This window comes from Haemaphysalis longicornis, unplaced genomic scaffold, assembly GCF_048455015.1.
Source record: "Haemaphysalis longicornis isolate Haplotype H1 unplaced genomic scaffold, Haemaphysalis longicornis Haplotype H1 scaffold_9, whole genome shotgun sequence".
Taxonomy (NCBI): Eukaryota; Metazoa; Arthropoda; class Arachnida; order Ixodida; family Ixodidae; genus Haemaphysalis; species Haemaphysalis longicornis.
This window is the reverse complement of record NW_027526460.1, coordinates 166,080,016-166,097,599: the sequence shown is the minus strand read 5'-3', so window position 1 is coordinate 166,097,599 and position 17,584 is coordinate 166,080,016. Positions and strand designations below refer to the sequence as shown.

General features: G+C 46.4%; 1 protein-coding gene across 1 annotated transcript in view; it reads left to right on the top strand.

Annotated features, from left to right (window-relative positions):
- The window catches only part of Notum (palmitoleoyl-protein carboxylesterase notum), a 177,675-nt gene that overhangs the window by 81,963 nt on the left and 78,128 nt on the right, over positions 1–17,584 (top strand). Inside the window, exon 5 of the mRNA XM_077683346.1 lies at positions 15,607–15,709. Within this exon, the coding sequence (XP_077539472.1) occupies positions 15,607–15,709 (103 nt within the window). The remainder of the gene's footprint in view (positions 1–15,606; positions 15,710–17,584) is intronic.

Here is a 17,584-nt window from a genome sequence, read left to right as displayed (position 1 = left end):
ACAACGTTACGCATCCCACATACTGAAGCACTGTGCGCTGCTACTTACTTTTGTATTGTGCTAGCGTTTCTATGCCGCGATGATTTCTAACCAGCATTCAAATACTGGGAGTGGAATTGTAGTCTTAAAATTGCCAGTTATCTTTTACTTTAATAGGGACGACAACGCAGCCAGGAGCGTGGCCAAAAATGAGTAACCGTAAGCAGTCAAAGATGAACAGAGAATCTCTTTTTTGTATTACGCACCCAGCAATATGTTGACAGGTATGCTCATTCGTGGTTCAAGGCATGCGTCGTTCAATGCTGAAGGCACTTTCATGTAAGACTGCACTTATAACGTGTGACAGGTCATGCGACAAAGCCACAGCGCTGACTTATTGAAGTTTTATACTGAAGCGCTGAGCATTTCAAAAACTCCTAAGGAGGCGATTCGGTCCCGCAAGACGGCGCAACTTTACTTTCGGAGCTTCACGTAATCAAGGGTGTGTGTGCGTGGGTCTTTGTGTATAAAAGAATCCTATGGAATGATTAATATAGCAATTTCACAAGCTACGAGCTGCAGAACGAAACTGCCAGCTTGCCAAACGACTTTTGCTTTGGTAAAAACAGCGTGCAAGAGAACGAGACAACAATAAAGACGGAAACGCTTGTGTTGAGCCTCTTTCTTCTTGTTCCGTTCATTTCGGCGCTGTGTTCGTTCAAACTTCTCCCAGGATAATATACCAACTCGCTTAACTTTCAGTGTTGCTTCAATTCCGCCGGCCCAGCGAAAAGACGGATATGTCCTTGAAAATTGCCAATGTCACTGTCTCATTGTAGTGGCTTTCTCTGAATGAAGTGTCGCTCCTCAGTAGATAGCATGATTCACGTTGTGCTAACGCACCCGTCCCCTTCGGTGATTGTTTGATAGGCTTCTGTAATCTCGCGTGTGACTTGTCTTTGGTGCGTGCCAAGATGTGCGTGTTCTTAAACAGCCGGGTGCAATCGCACGTTTTGCACGCTTTGCACTGGAATGGCAGATTGCTCGTTGGCAGTGATTTCTGGCCTGCGTATAGATGTCTCCTGAGGCGCTCATCCACGTACCTTCCGCTTTGTCCGATATACGCTTTCCCGCATGCTAGGCGTATTTTGAATACTACGCGTACGTGACAGCCAACTAATTCTTATTGTCCTTACGGCCTTCCGTTTGCTTTTCCGCACATGCCTTTTAGCTTTTACGTTGCAGAGAACACCACTGTTACATAACTCTTTTCTGCAAGCTTTTTGAACCTGCGTGATGTGCCATGAATTCGCGGAATCGCAACCGGCGTCCTTTTCTCTGTTCGTCCCCTGTCTTTGTCGCTTCTTCCTGCGGTGATGTAATGGAGCAGCTTTTCCCTGACCGATGCCAGCAGGCTGTTTGGATATGCCTGATCCATCAGCCTAGACTTTGTAGGACGCAGGTGTTTTGCGTGATGTGGTAGCATGTTTTCCTAATGGCCTGTGTCAAGCAGGAGACTGCAATGTGTCTTTACCCATTTTTGAATGTGCCGAGTTGTACCTCAGGAGCCCCTTTTCCGACGCAGTTTTGTATACCCAGCAAGTGTGTGTCATTCCTATTTTTCTGCGTAGGTCTAGGAGCTGTATTCGTGAATTCTCTTGAATCTCGTGGGTGAATTTGAGATTCCCATAGTTCCTTCAGAATGCTTGAGAATCTCTCTGGGGTGACATTGATTTCGATCTCAGTATCATGGAAAATTAGGTAATCATCTACATATTTGTAACAGGCTGCCACATTGGTGTTGCCAAGCATTGCGCTGATTCTTCGACCCCCACTACCCAAACAATATCTGCTAATACGGGTGCCAAACAAGAACCGACGCAAACGCCATCATCTTGCGCGAAAAAATACCCCTCGGCATCTATATACAACGATTTCACATATAACTACAACAATTGTAAGAAATACTTAAAAAAACTTTAAGAAGGGCTTGCGTTCGGGCTAGTTGGTATTCCATAACGTTCATCTTAAGCGCAGAAAAAAACAGGGACACAGTAGACAAGGACATGCGCTTGTCCTTGTCTACTGTGTCCCTGTTTTTTTCTGCGCTTAAGATGAACGTTAACAAAAACGTTGCAGAGACGCCTACGTTTGTATCCTAAGATGTAAGACGCGATAGCCATACGTCGACTCCCACACAGTGTTGTCCACGCAGTTCCTGCATTTTCGATCAATGCTTCAGGAGCACTAAAGGTCATCGAAGAGGCAAAGATTAGCAATAAGGGTTTTTAATCGCCGTGACCAAGGAAAGACAAAGGCTGCCTGCGCTTCCGCGGATTAAAATGTGAGCGTGAAGGTTGTGGATGCGAGGTGTTGGTCTGTTCGTATTGATCTGTTCATGTTGGTCTGCTCGGCTTCAGTGTCAGTGTTTCAAAATGTTTATTGTGTGATTTCTATACCGGGCTGAACAATTTCGCGTTTTAGGAATAGAGTGAGATAGAGAAAGGGAGCGAGAAAGCGAAAATCTTTGTTCAGGAAGAAATAGTTGTGGTTTAGGAAAGCGGGCTAAAGAGATGACAGGGAGCTCAACGGTGGAACCTGAAGACTAGGGCACCAGATACAGCACCTCCTTCCCTTGCCCTCTCAATCAGCTCGCACTGATCGTGACGTAACGAACTGGTGAAAGTAGCCTCCCATGTCTCGAAGGAGTGGAATATATTATGCGTGAGTTGTTCTCCCGTGACCATAAACTTGAACATGACTAGGATACGCGCAAGAGAGTGGATGGTACCCCTATTTTAGCAGAGTAATAAGTTAATCTATGATGTTTCTACACAACACCTTAACGCAAATAGATGTGCAGATACTTTTGTAGGTTTGTCGTCCACAGATTTCGTGGTTCTTCAACATTGAGACCTCCTTATAGCCAGGGGTAAAGTCCGTGTTTCAAGGCATAGGACGAGAAGGAATAAATGTTTCTTTTACGAGCGCTGGTGCTGCCATTGCGGCACCCGCCCAGTGCAGAGCTTCACTTGTCCGGGATGTCGTGGCCTTGGTATGCAGTCCAGGCCCTCTTCACCTGTATGCGCTGAATCCGAGGGTCCGGACTTTTCATGCAGGCCGCCCACTGCTCGTAAGAGGAGGAAGGGTTGGGGGGTAGACCTGGGGTGGGGTTTGTCGACACTCCCATACTTGATGGTAAAGGGTGTCGGGTAAGGGACAGATATTGCAAGTGGCCACGGGTATAGGGTCGGCTCTTCATTCCAAGGTATCTAGCCATAGGATGAGGCTTAGTTCTTAACGTTTTTCAAGGTGGGCACTGTGGTAGTCGTGGTCACAAGTAGCAAAGTATGTACGTTAGCGTGCCTCTTGGTCAGTGCGCCGTTCTCTACTAGACCATTCTGTACGGGTGTCCAGGTGAGGTTGTTCTTTGCATTGTGGATGGGAATATCGTACCGAGGCGCTTAGGCATTCTGCCTGCACAAAATAGTAGAATTTGTTTTTAGAATCTGTAATTGTGGGACTTTTGAGAGTCTGTTTCCATTTGCTACTTGCGCCATTCGGATTGCCTAGAGGATGGCTCCAACTTCCACTTACTTTTTCCTGTATGTTGGACGGTCATGCGGAGGGGTTTATGCAGAATTTCGATTTTGGGGGGGTGTCGGTGGGATGTTTGGGGGGGTGTTGTATAAATCCCTAGGCAGGGTGCTTGTGGTTGTGGAATCTTTTTGGGGGGTGTTAGGGGGGTGTGTATAAATCCCTGGTCATGCGGTCACAAAGATTTCCTGAGTAGTCAACAACGACATTTGCAGCCTCGTGCTTTCATACATCCCAGAGTCGGTGTATACTGTGGCCTAATGATTTTGTACCTTTTTCCGAATGAACTTCATCCTGCCATATCGCCTCTTCCTGTGCACAATTGAATCCATAGTTTTGGTACAGGAGAGTTTTTACGCGTAGTCGCTGAAACGGTGACTAGTTTATCATGGCGGGCAGTAGTTCCTTTTCAAACGGCAGGGGAAGCTTGTCTTCCATACGATGCCCCCCCCCCCCCCCCCGAGTTTGTTTTGCCATCCACTCTCTTGTTGATCGCGGAGTGGTTTCTCCGATTTCTTGAAATGAATTAGGAAGACACAAGTTAAGAACATTTTCATCGTGATTATCGCTAACGTCCTATTTAGGATGACTGCAACGTGAAGGCCTCTCCCACTGACCTTCACCCGCTCTTGTCCTGCGCTTCCCGAGTCCGTCCTTTGCTCCGAATACTGTTATTCTACCCCTCTATCGAGTAAACGGTCCTTCCCTTCTTCTATACCCGTCTAGGTATCTACATTCTTTTACCCTGGTGGTCCAGCCGTTTTGAGTTTGTCTCGCGGTCAAAACTGCGAGGTTGAGGGCTGCCTCATATGCTGTCCCGATGGTAATGTTCCTCTCACTTTCTTTAGTGTGGGTAAATTTGTGGTACTGTAGGGTGTGGAATATTCGTCTCATGATCAGTGGCTGCATGAGTCTTACCGGTTCTTCTTCTCTTTTTCTCGCTTTTCTCTTAGCTGGGCTAAAGAATGTGGGTTAAAGATTGGTTACTTGGTTAAAGACTTTTTTGGTGGTTGTGAGTTTGGCACCACCACTGGTCTCCAGAGCCACGATAAGCATTCTTAGGTGACTGTTCTCTTGGAGGACATCCGTACTTATTTTAGGGTGATTTTAACTAGGCCGCGAGGCGCCATTTTTCGTTTGCCAAACCGAGCTTGCAGCGGAGACAGAACCATGGGAATATTGCAAAGTATTTGAAAACTTATGTGATTAGAATCTATATAGTGGGCTTTTCTGCTTATAATATATGCCTTCCTTGAATTCTGAGGGACTGGCGTTCATCCTTTTCCCCGTGTTCAGTTAGGTCACCCAATGTTTGTGCCGGCGTAAGTTGCGGCAGGAAACACGCTGCGGTGACTTTGTGGGTAAGGCGTTGCACTGCTGTGCCCAAGGACGCGAGTTCGATTCCCGGCCGAGGCGCCCGTTCTCCCAATAACGGCATTTCAGCGCACGTTAAAGGTCCCAGGGTGGTGTAAATTATTCCGGAGACTTCCACTACGGCGTGCCTCGTCTTCTACATGTAGCTCAGGTAGATGAATTACCGGAAATATATATTTTTTGATCTTCTGGTGGAAACACGCTTTGGTGTGGTGACGTAATTTGGCGGCACAGCTGGCGATCGTGTCTGCCGAGCATGCTACCACTGGATCGGCATAGGGCAAACTTCACCGCGCAGGCGCAGCACCTGCTGAAAACTCGTGTCCTCTCTTTCGTATCTGCCGTTGGGTGATGACCCTTTCCAAACTTCCAAACTTGATTTGCCGTTGAGAAACATTACAACTCGGCAGAGCCCTTGCATCTTCCCGCAGCAGTCGTAGCGTCCGGGTGGCAGCGGTGACGTTTTTCTGTGGACGCCTAATGATCACGGCTGATAGCGGACGGCTAGGAGCCACGGCGAAATCAAAAATGAGCCTACAAACGCTAGCGCGTTAAAACCCACATAGATTTTGGAACTTTACAACTCCGTGCGTGTTAATCGCTTCTTCGGCCGCGCTAATTGCTTCGTTCTGGGCATGCTGTAATATAGATCCCTAATGTAGGTCGACACACAGGTCACTGGCGAATACATCTTAAAGAAATGTACCACCTTGTCAGAGTTGATCACGAACGGGTCGCCGACGCATAGCAAGGAGAACTTTGTGCTTTCTTTGTCTGTTTCTTTGTCATCGACGGTGATTCGGAACGAGCTGTTAGCTTTGTGGGTTTTGACGGAGAATAATAACGGTTTCAATGTTCCATCCTTGCAGTATTAGATCGCTTTTCCCAGCTTTTTGCGTCCAAAGCGCTAACCAATGGCGCTGGCTTGCAGCTTGTGCTTTGCGTAATCTTCTTGTTATCTTCGATTGGCTGAAGGTTGCTTCTAATAACTTCACCGCCTTCTCTCGGTACGTTTTGGCGTCCAGAACTACAAACGTGCCTGTTTTGCCCCTACTAAAACATTCCAGTAGGAGACTGTCCTAGACGCACACAGACAGATTGGCAGCAACTGATGCAAGAAATGTAATGGGCATGAGATGCTCGCTATAAGGAAGGGTTAGAACTATTTTGGACACTACTAAATATTCGCTGCTCATTGGCTGGGCAAAACTGGCGTTAGCCTTCCAGTGGACACACCAGAGCAAGTCAGAGGCCCCTGTTCTTCCAAACGACAAATCGAGTTTTGAGGACAGTCCCAATAGAGTTAAATCAACGTGCGAGAAAAGTAAGTTGGTTAGGGTCGCAAGAACATGTCTTCTTTAGTGTTTGAAACATCGCAATGCAGCTGAGACGGACATAAAAAAGCAGAATCATGCAATTTGGCTAAATACTGTTGTCTGCAGACTATATTCTTCGGCTTACAGGTTCTAACAGGCTCAACAATCGCTCAACAATCGAAACGCGCAACAATATAAATTATTAGAACGTTCTGCAAAATGAGCGTTGGAAACACCTGCGTCGTCAAAACCCAAGGTCATTAGTCACGACACAGAGCGGTTAATTAATGCGGGAAGTACACACTGAAATTTCGTACATACAATGTTGATTTCCAATATTTTCTTGGATATATTAGTTTTGTATTTCGACCAATGGCGCCTTGAAAAACGTGTGGTACATGACGGGTAACGGGACTATGGAAGTTGCGGCCATCAGCAACGTGGTTCCCTACACAAAGAGGAAGGACAGAAAAAGGCCCGCGGAGAGTCTGGAGAGCCGAAGACGACGAAGGCAGGACTAGGGGGCACGGGTACAAGACGAGGTTGAGGAACAGAATAAAAGGATGGTTCCCAAGTGAACAGCCTCGGATCATTACAAGTTTTCCGTTCGTAATAACAAAAACAGTTATTTCTTATTATCACTTTTAGAATTTTAATGCCACCCGTTCCGAAATGCGCGTATTCTTAGCTTAGTTATCCGCAATGTGACCAATGCCGAAAAGGCTCGCAGCAGAGGGCCAGCAACTGAATCCCCAAGAAAACAACAGCGGAAGCCTTTAGAACTTCTTTAAAGTGAATTTGTTGGCCTGATTCGTGATTGAAGTGAGCAGTTTAACCCATCTCACTTGACTATTGAGGAAAAGCATGACGCCTTAGTTCACTACGCGGCAGAATACAAAACCATGCAGCGTTCGCGGCCGCCGTACAGTCTATCGCAATGGCTTGTACTGCGTTATCAGCATCGGCTCCTGTATTTTCAAAAGATTCAAAAGATTTATTTTCTCAGAATTGCGAGGAGGCAGGCTGGGACTAAAGGCTACAAAGCCTGACAGAAGCCCAAACCCCCTTAGGTACAGTACAATCAGAAGCAAAATCAAACAAGCTGGAAATTCTAATGTGCGTTATAAAAATACAAGCAACATGTAGAGCACAATACATTACAGAACAGTATGGGAAAGGTACAGTAAAGTATATTAGCATGGAGAGGCCCCTAGCATCCCAATGCATTGCGAAAAGTGTGGAGGAAGTTACGTCATTTTTCTTGAGCCCATGGACAATGTTGTTTACTTGTTTACAACTGCGGCGGCCAAATTTGGGCAAATAGAACCGACAAATTTTTAAGGCGCTTAATATGTCGCTGCCTCGCTACGCTTGCAAACCAGCGCAGTCGCTACGACAAACGTTTTTAGATTAGGCTAGTTTGAAAACTCCGCCGTCGGAGGCGGCTTTAACTCGTACCCCGGCGGCATCGGCGCTTACGTCGCGTCGAGATCGGCGGAGCGAGCGGCTGCCGCCGCCGGCGACCTGCCAGGAAAATCCCCTTCGCTCAGCGTTGGCGAGAGCCACAGTTCGTTCTTTGCTCACTTTGCGTGTCTCCGTTGTGAAGTGAAGTGAAATTTATCGATGCTGAGACGTAGCGCGCAAAGACCGCAGTGCTGTACGACCCCAAACAATGCTCCCGTCGTCTGCGTTCGCCATCCCGCGAGCCTGTTGCTATGACGACGACAAACGCTACTTTGCCAGCCTTAAGAGCTGCAAAATCGACCTTCTATCTCAAAAACGAAGGCCGTTTTTTTATTTAAACTTTGGGTGAGGGTTAGAATGAGCAAATTGAAGGCGAAATCAACAGCTTAGAACATGATATCGCACCGAGGAATTAGCGACGAAGCTGTTTTCGCTTCGAAGCAGGAGGGCAGGGCGACGCCATGTTAGTCAAATCAAACCGGAGATAGCAAAGGATGATGGGATAGAGTGCTGGGCTCCATGGGCTCAAGTCATGGCGGGACTCGGCTTCACAAATGTGACGTCAGGGCCTCTCCTAACCTTTTCTTTCCTACATGTATATTAGAGTACAAAAGAGTGAGTAAAACAAAGTACAAGTGGACAATCAGAGTAGAAGTATGAGTTTTAAAGATATACACAACTACAAAACCTGCGCATTAAACGAGTCTAAACAACATCTACAGTTCAGCCATTGAAGCAGATATTCTGACTTAAGAGGTATTCTTATCGCCTGTGTTTTAAATATGTTTCTACTGCATTTGAAATCAGTGTAGTCTCCAACTTTGTTGAGTATGTCGGTGCGTTGAAACAGAAAAGACTGCCTGCCGTATTTTATTCGCAATTTCGGTGTATGTATTTTGGCACACCTAAAAGAGTATATACTGCTATTGTCGCTATGTTTGCCATGGAGATTTCCTTTGTGCATAACTTGTAAAAGCTTCATATAATAGATTTGGTCAGCCTGAAGGATACAGTACTGAACAAATAGTAGATCCGTTCTCAAGTCGGCATAGTGCCCGTGAAAATTGGCAAATAGACGGGGAACACTTTTTTTTTGTACGACGATCATCCGTTTGTTTTCAACATCCACAAGGCCATAGTGGCCCGTGGACGGGAGGTGTTGGCCTGGTTTGGGCCCTGAGAAGAAGGGACCACCCCCATCGGCGGCCGCCTCGAGGCAGCTACTCTTGTCAATTAAAGTTATACCTACCTACCTACCTAATTTGTTTTTTTTGTTGTTCCCCACGCTAATATTCCGTAGCAAAGCCTAGAATAGTAAGAGTGTTATAAAGCTGTGTTTTCAACCAAAGTGGTATTAAACCTCTCAATCTGTCGAGAACGCCATTATTTTTTGAAATTTTATTTCCTAGGTATTCTATATGAGGATGCCAAGACAATTCTTCATGAAACCATACTCCTAAGAACTTCTGTTCTTTGACTAGGTTGATATTATTGCCCCAATATTCAATATAAATGCTATGATCTATCTTCTTATTAATTGGTCTAAAAATTATATAGGTAGTCTTCGATTCGTTTAGCTGTAAGTTATTTTCCTGCAACCACTTTGACAACATTTCTAAATATCTGAACTGAAGCAAAACAGCGCGAAGGACGAGGGAGAACAGCGAGAACAGCGAGGGAGACGAGGGAGAACAGCGCTCGTGTGTGTGTTCTCCCTCGTCCTTCGTTTTTCGCGCTGTTTTGCTTCAGTTAATAATGAACCAACTGGCCCCACTTCAGACATTAATCTAAATATCTATTTACTTCATGCTGGACTTCTCCTATACTGCTACCGGAGACAAATTTGTTCGTGTCATCTGCATACATGGCTATCTGGGGTGTACAAGGTATATTTGGAATATCATTCACATATATTAAGAATAACCACGGTGCCAGCCTTGATCCTTGCGGAACACCCTGTTTTATTGCCAATAACTCCGATGAAACACCATTAAACTCCACAAATTGCTCCCTATTACTTTCATAGGGAGGCGTTCATAGTATTTGAGCTTGGCACTTTTGAGGTCGCTCTGCAGTTTGTTTCTATATTTTTTTTAATTTTACAATGCCCAACGAATCAGCCCGGACCGGCCAACCAAGCCCTCTCCTTCTACTCCGACCACTCTCCCGCAATCTGTAGCCTTCCCAGAGCTTTGGTCGCTTGATTGGTTCATATCGGGGTGACGCTTGGTAGAAATCTGCAATGTTGGCAGAACGTGCTCCGCCGCGGCTCTGAGTTTGCTAACGCTGGCGTGAGCGCCATTACTTTGGCAAACTCAAAAATCGGTTGCCGTAGCAACCAGGCACAAGCCTCTCTCGAATTCAGTTACGGTTGGGTGATTGCGGTTCAGCTCGAGGCGCCACCTTACGACAGGTGGGCACTGCAGGCGTACCACTCACTCCCATTGGGAAGCGCGCGATGCGTTTGGTATTGTAAAATACAGGAGGCGATGGTTATCAGGCTACAGCAGGGTTTCAGCTTCATTCATTGAATGTTTTTTATCTATTTTGTGTTTCTTCAGGAATACTACTTTGAGCGATGAATATATATATATATTTGGTTTGTTCCGCACGCTTAATATGCTAGAAACGCGATAAATGTAGGCCTGGAAACTTGCCACTGTGTCGTCACGGCTGTCCTCATAAATCAGCGGTGAGGATGTTAAAAACTTAAAGATGTTATAGCTGATTTCATTGTTGCAGCGTGAGCTACACTGGCCGAGGCTGACCAGTTTCTCGTGGCTCCTGGAGAGCCGTGCTGCGCATGCGCGAGGAGCAGTGACGTCACACGGTGCACAGAACGCTGCTCGCTCCCCAGCGTCTCTCACACACCCTACGCGCCCAGCGTCTTCGCCGACCTCCGTTCCACACGTTGCGGGCCGGTCCGCTTGATGATCATGCGAGGGGTGGCCGGGTATGGAACCGATGGCTCGTGTGTCGCAGCAGCACCGGCGTGCGCCTGTGGAACCAGCTTAGCTCTGGGTGACGATTCACGGGAGCCGCTTGATAAATATACATGTGTCACATAATACGTCTACCATGGGTGTTATTGAAGAGGCAGTAAGCATGATAATAAAGCTAATCCTAGACAACCAGGAAAGCTAAGAATAATCAGCTGAACCTAAGCTCACGCTACGTATATCCTGGCGTAGCCGAGCTAAGCTACTCCTAATTTTTTAATGAGGTTTAACGCGCCGACGCTACACTGGCGATGAAGCGTTCCGTAATGGAGGGCTGCGGACTCATTTTGACGTGCGCTGATACTTAGCGTGAGCTCAAATCTGGAACGCACGGGCGTTTTCGCTTCTCGCCTCCATCAGAAAAGCGGCCGCCGCGGCTGAGAATGCGACCCGCGTCTTTGTGCTTAGCTGCGCAACATTTTAGCTTCTGAGGAACCGCGGCGCCCTTCCTGGTCAAAATGCACGTTGATCGGCTGCACAGCGCATGCCCTGTACACTACAAGGTTTATTCTGGTACGGCAATCAGGCGATATAAAGAGCTCAGTTTAGTATCGCCTTGACGAAACTCACGGAGCGCTTTTCTATGCGCGGAGGCAGACACGCCATCGGCGCGAGCTAGCATGGCGATCCACCTCTGCCGGCCGCCTCGCACTCCCACCGGCTCGCCGGGCAGCGCTCTGTCATGCGCATCGTGGATGTCGATTCGTACATTCCCTGATGCTGGCGTAGTAAGCCCTAGACTGCCGAAGAAACAAACCGACGTCGCACTAAGCACCACAAGGGGTGTCAGAGACATGAAACCACTTTCTCTTTCTAAACTAGGCACTTTTTTCCAGCGAAGCTGTTTAGTAATGTGTTGGTTGCGGAATTTTACAAAACTACTCATAACAGGTTAGAGAAAAGAAATCATCAACACCCGCAGGATTCAAACCAGTGTCGGATAGATCATAGGAGTCAGCCGTCTTTTTTAGTCGGCTTCGACCGTGAGTTAGTACCCGAGAGTCAAACGGCTTACTCACTCGGCTGTGACTGGGGAGACGAAGTACGCCACGTGATAGGGTACACGTTGCACCGGCGGGCGCCTGTGCGCGTTCCGTTCGCTCGTTCTGCTTCTTCAGTTTGCTTCTTCTTGGCTCTTGTAGCAACAAATATGAAGTAAAGGTCGTTACAGCGGCGAAGAAGTAGAATATCGGCTGCAATCGTGGACTTAAACGGTCTCAATGGTCGTGAAGGTTGCGTACAGCGTCGCTACCTTCAAGACTTCCGCATTATTGTGAGCTTCCTTCGTTTTTTCCCCTGGCGAATGAGTAATGTGAGCCGGGGTTCGTGCCATTGGGTCCTCCATTGGAAGCTGCCCACGTACCCCTTGAAGACCTTTCCAGAAGTGTTTGCTGCAGCCGCCCGCCCATTCCTATCGCCCCCGTCTGGATAAACGGCCTTCCGTTTCCCAATATACTTTCTCAACTATAAAGTGTTTTATAATGGTTGCGAAGATGGTTTTCCGCGGTGCTGTAAGATAGCCAAAACAAAAGTAAATAAGCTTTGGAGGGACTTTTTGGAGGGCCACTGCACACAACAGCTAATGTTTGAATGCCAATGTTTCACAAATGATTGCCAAATGGCTCGTTACCGAGGATTGCTGATGGATTTTCTTTTGTGGCATACCCCTGAGATCCCAGTGCAACTGCCGCTGACTTCGTGGCTCTCACTTTTATCACGATTAAGGAAGCGAATTGCTATCCAATTTGTTCAATTCATTGCGCCATATTTTACTGCACAATAAATTTCGAAATCGGAGAAAATAGAAGCACATGGAGGCATCCATTCGTTGATACGATCCACAAATCACTACTAGTAATTAAACCGTCAAGGGTAGACGACGCATTGTTAATTGGGGGTTCACAAATTTTTTCCCTTTCTGACATGTTTCACTTCGTTGGTATTCAGGCTTATGCGCTAGTAAGGTTTCACGCGTATGTGCGTTGTTGTGAAAACGAAATTTTGTAAAGACTGCAGCACTTGTGGTATTCTATCCTTTTTAAGCCGGTGTTGGCCTCAGTGTGTCGAGGGCGAGCTGAAATTATCTGGGTCACTAACATGCAAAATTCAATATCAAGAGTTTTGTAAGGACCTTGTGTTGTAGTGGGGTTTTAAACAGTGATTCACACTACCACAATAATATCTGAGGTCACTATAAAGCCCCTTGCCTTTTCGAAAGCAGTAAAGTTAGACATTTCCCCGCCGCGGTGCCTCAGTGGTTAAAGCGTTGCGCTGCTGAACCCGAGGACGCGGTTTCATCCCGGCCGCAGTGGCTACGGTTCAGATGGAGCCGAAAGCGAAAATGCCTGCGTGCTAAGTTTTTAGGGCAAGTTACTGAACCCCAGGCGGCCAAAATTATTCCGGAAATTTCAGCCACGGCGCGCGTCCTGGCTTAGGTACAGCTGAAGCCCGTTAAACGCCGCATTTAAAAGTTTTGGAACTTGAATATTAGATGGATAAAACTACGGAACCCAGGAGAGAGCAGGACAACCCACGTGCTGGGACTAGTAACAGTTTCACGGAAGAAAATGCGAACGCCAACCAACGTCGGGCAATGAAAGCGGTAAGTTCGGCGAGTTGGTTCCTAACTAGAACGCGCACTGCTAGCGAGCTTTAACGCTGGACCAAGAAAGAAATAAAAGACGAAACTTGGTTTATGCCAAAAGGTAACAATAAAACACGCATATAAGTGCATTCATGGAGAAATGAAACGCGAACCAAGACACTGAAATAGCGCGATTTCTTCCAATACAAGTCAAAACGACGCGTGGCTTAATTACAAAAGCGAAGCTGTAAAATGTGGCTGTCGAAATATGCCAATAGCTGGCCTATATTGGACTTCCACGAAGGGTATGTTTCAATTGTGAGTGTTGTCGTCTGGTTCATATTATTGTGTTTCGCATTTCATGTGCCAATGACTGTACGTGAATTGAGAACAGACAAACAACAACAATAAAAAACCGTAGTTCGTGCAAATGCAACGCCTCAATCTTTCCACTCGCTCTTAGCACTATTTACACTCAAGTACAAACAATACCTGGCGACTATACAAGATATGTGCCGCAAGAAACATGAAAAAACAAAGTATAATGGAATGCTTATGACGCAATTCAATATCTGCACTTTTCCAAATAACCGGCTTCTTTGTCTGATAGCGTTATTGAGGGCATACTCACTCACATTCACACACTCGCGCACTCACGGGCTCAGGAAATTGGCCCTTTATTTTTTGTGTGGTGGCAACTTGCACAGGCAACTAAATTGTGCATGATAGGATCAAAATAACTATATTCTGACGTGTACTGCCATTATTAACAATCACGTTAATATAACACGCCTGTTCGTCGTGTATTACTGCTTAGACGGGTCATCGGTTGCATGCAGTAAATAGGGAATTACAGCAAACGGCTATGGGCCGCTGCTGTTTGTGTTCCAGCTTCTTCGTTACATCAAGCAATAAATTCAGGCCAGAAACTCGCACGAAGTTTTTCCTTTCTTGTTTTAATCTACTGGCCAGCACATTGAGGTAGCCTTGTATCAAAGCTTTATTCAGCTAAATCATATCCATGCTTTTTTTCATAGGGTTGGGAGCGCCCGTGCTAAGGTGATTCAGCGCTTGTTTTTTCAAGGTAGGATAAACGTTTTCATTTGTATATTTTTTAGCTCCCTCGATGCTACGGAAACCGCAGAAACATTTCTGTAGAACGTAATGTACTTTTACCTTGTCATGAGCACATTCTACACATTAGGCTTCTTATTGGATTTGACGGTATGATGTTATTTTTCGTAACGTACAACAATTTTGATAGCTGCGCCACTACCCCTCCAACTTAGCTAATTATGCTGGGCTGACAGCAGGTTGACTTTCTGCCAAACTAAATGGGCTATAAAATGCCCTGAATTGCTTTTGCGTTGGTTTTCAGAGACGTAGTTCCAGAGGATGACTGGCGCAGTGAAACAAGTTTCTTCTGGTATTTTATTCACCGAACGCCACCGGTGGCGTGGTTTGTAATGTTACTCTGCCTTAAGCTGTCTTTTTTGGGGTTATAGCTTTCATAAGTGAAATTCGAAGGTGTCTTGCATATATCGCGATACTTTTAGGCCCGCAGAGACACGCTGTTCGGTTTTGAGGGGTCTGTAAGCTGCGGTCTTAGACTCGAACTTCTTGTTCATTGCAGAACAAAATGCGCCTAAAATTGGTTGAAGGAAAAAAAGGGCAAGACAAGCGCTTTCTGGTGAATCGTTATCTTTTTGCATCATGTATAAGCGTGTCCTCAGTCTCTCAAGTGTCCTTCTTTCCAGATTTTCTTGCCCCAGCGGTTTCTCTTATCGCAGGATTCCGTCTTAACGTCGACAATCCTGTCAGAAGGTAGAAATATCGGTCCTCAATTACTGAAACTGTCGTTTTTTATAGCTTATGCAGAAATTCATTTTCAGGCTGCTCGAAAAGAAAGCGCTCGTAAGATACGTTTATTAGAACAGCCACTGAGAGGGAATCATGAAATGTCACTACAGCTTATTGCGTGGCCCTTTAGACCTTGTTATTCACGCATGCAGAGATTCTTTATTTATGCTGAAAAACCTGCAAGCCACATCGACAAGACTCGTGGCAGCTGCTACGTCGCTGACCAAAAGCAGCAGCAATTTATTGAGAAGGATATCACGACGCAAAGCCGATAATTTGAGCACGTACGATTTTCCTTTTGAGGATTTTATTCTTAAACCTGACTGATGACGTAACTATCTACCGAAGGGTAAATGCTGCGTCTGTTACAGTTTCCTTCTATGTTTCAAGTTTAAGCCGTTTCTCCTCAAAGCCGTGCCCCTTTGGCTTCCAGCTGGTTACGCCTTCATGGGATCCCTTATCCTGGAGTCCGCCATCCGCGATTTGCTCAACCGAGGACTCTATGAAGGAAAAATGCTACTGCTAACAGGAAGCAGGTAGGAGTCACATATTTGCTCAACGCACTACAAAGGTTTCGTCCATAGGCTATTGGCTCATAAAGCACAACCTATTTTGAAGGGCATTAGCGACGTCCGGCGTCCGAGTGCTGAACACTCCGGCATCCGATTGATGCTGAACACCATGGCAGCGGAGGTGCTGCTCCAGCGCCGCTGTTTCAGAATTTCGACGCTGCCATTATGTCTCAATGGCACTGCTCTTGGCACTATCGGTCTTGTTTATAACAGGGAGAGTGTTGGCGGCACATTTGAATAACTGGGGCGACCAGAAGCCGTTTTCCTTGTATCGTTCACCTGCGCTGGATAGTGCGAGTGTCAGATTACAAAGCCAAGCTTGCCCACACCATATATTTGCAGAGAGTATTCGTAGGAACAATTACAGAAGGCACAGCGCAACCTAAAAATACGAGATTAACTCAGCACTGTACACCGGTAGTTCCGCTGCTCTTCTGGCATTAGCACTCCACGTACACGCCTCCTCCTAACATTTCATGCCCAGTGCGTAGACAAAAATCCGCCTCTGATTTTTTACTGTGAGCGTATCAAATGTCCTCATGCCCATATGCAGGGTATCCCAGCTATCATTCACCAAGATTTAAAAAAAAGAGTAATGGCACAACTCGAAGAAAACCTAGTTCATATTGTTTGCAGTACTGTGGAGAAGCGGGCAGCATTTTTCTCCTTAATGAGACTTAAGTAAGTAATTGTACTTAATGATGTAATTCTACAAGTATGTCCTAATCACTAAAGTGTAAATGAGGCACTTGTAGGTACCCACGAGGGGCATTTAACTGCGGTATTTTCATGACGAACAATTTGCGTACTCATTTATTCTGACTGATACAGAAAACCCGCGAAATATGAAAAATACCACGTGACGGCGCCTCCGCGCGCATCGTAAAGCAACGCCCTCAAACAGGCTGCCTCTGAGTTAGCCAGAATGAAATCAACAAAAGAAAGAAGAAACCGCGACCGAGTTTGTGCCTTATCGGCACACGCGCCCCGCGAATCTTGCTGTTGCTGCTCCTTCCATGCATGCCATTATCAAGGTGGTGCGCTGTCTCTTCGGGCGGGTGACAGGGGAAGCGGTTGCTTTCAATCAGCTTATTTAGGGATGCGGCTTTACAATGCGTGCGGAAGCGCCGTTGTGTAGTATTTTAAAGCAAAGCTTTTTACCTCTACCCCCCAAGGGTTCTTTCGCGACCGTTGGTGTCAACAGAAAACTCCCGCGAACAAATAAAAGCATTTACTGGCACTGCCAGGAATCGAACCTGAAACTAATAAAGCAACAAAGCCAAAGCCCGTTGTCTTACCGATTTAGCTACGAGACCACGCGGAAGCGGGGAAGAAAAGTGGTGCACTTATCAAGCACATCTACTGGTTTAACCCCTGCATTCTCGCTGAATGCCTCGCGATAGCGATTACAGGAAGCTCACACCAACCCGTGGCATCTCACTTCTAGTACGCCAATGTGCTAAAGCCTGTGGCTTCCAGTGTTCACGTAAAAAATCTCAGCTCCTTGTCGTCAGCCCTCACGCCAAACGACACCTCAAGGAACACATTCAAATACTCTTTGATGGCCAGGCCATCACTCCCAGCCCCAGCATCAAGGTCCTGGGCCTACATCTTCAGGCCAACACCAAGAGTGACGTATCCTTGCAACTCCTCAAACACAGCATCAATAAAATCATACACATGATCAGGCGAGTTGCCACCAAGAAGCGAGGCCTCAAGGAATCCGATACCTTTCGATTAATTCAAGCTTTTGTCCTCTCGAGAATCACTTACGTCAACCCCTGTTTTCTTCTCGGCAAGGAGGACATAAAAATCCTTTATATAATGATTAGAAACGCG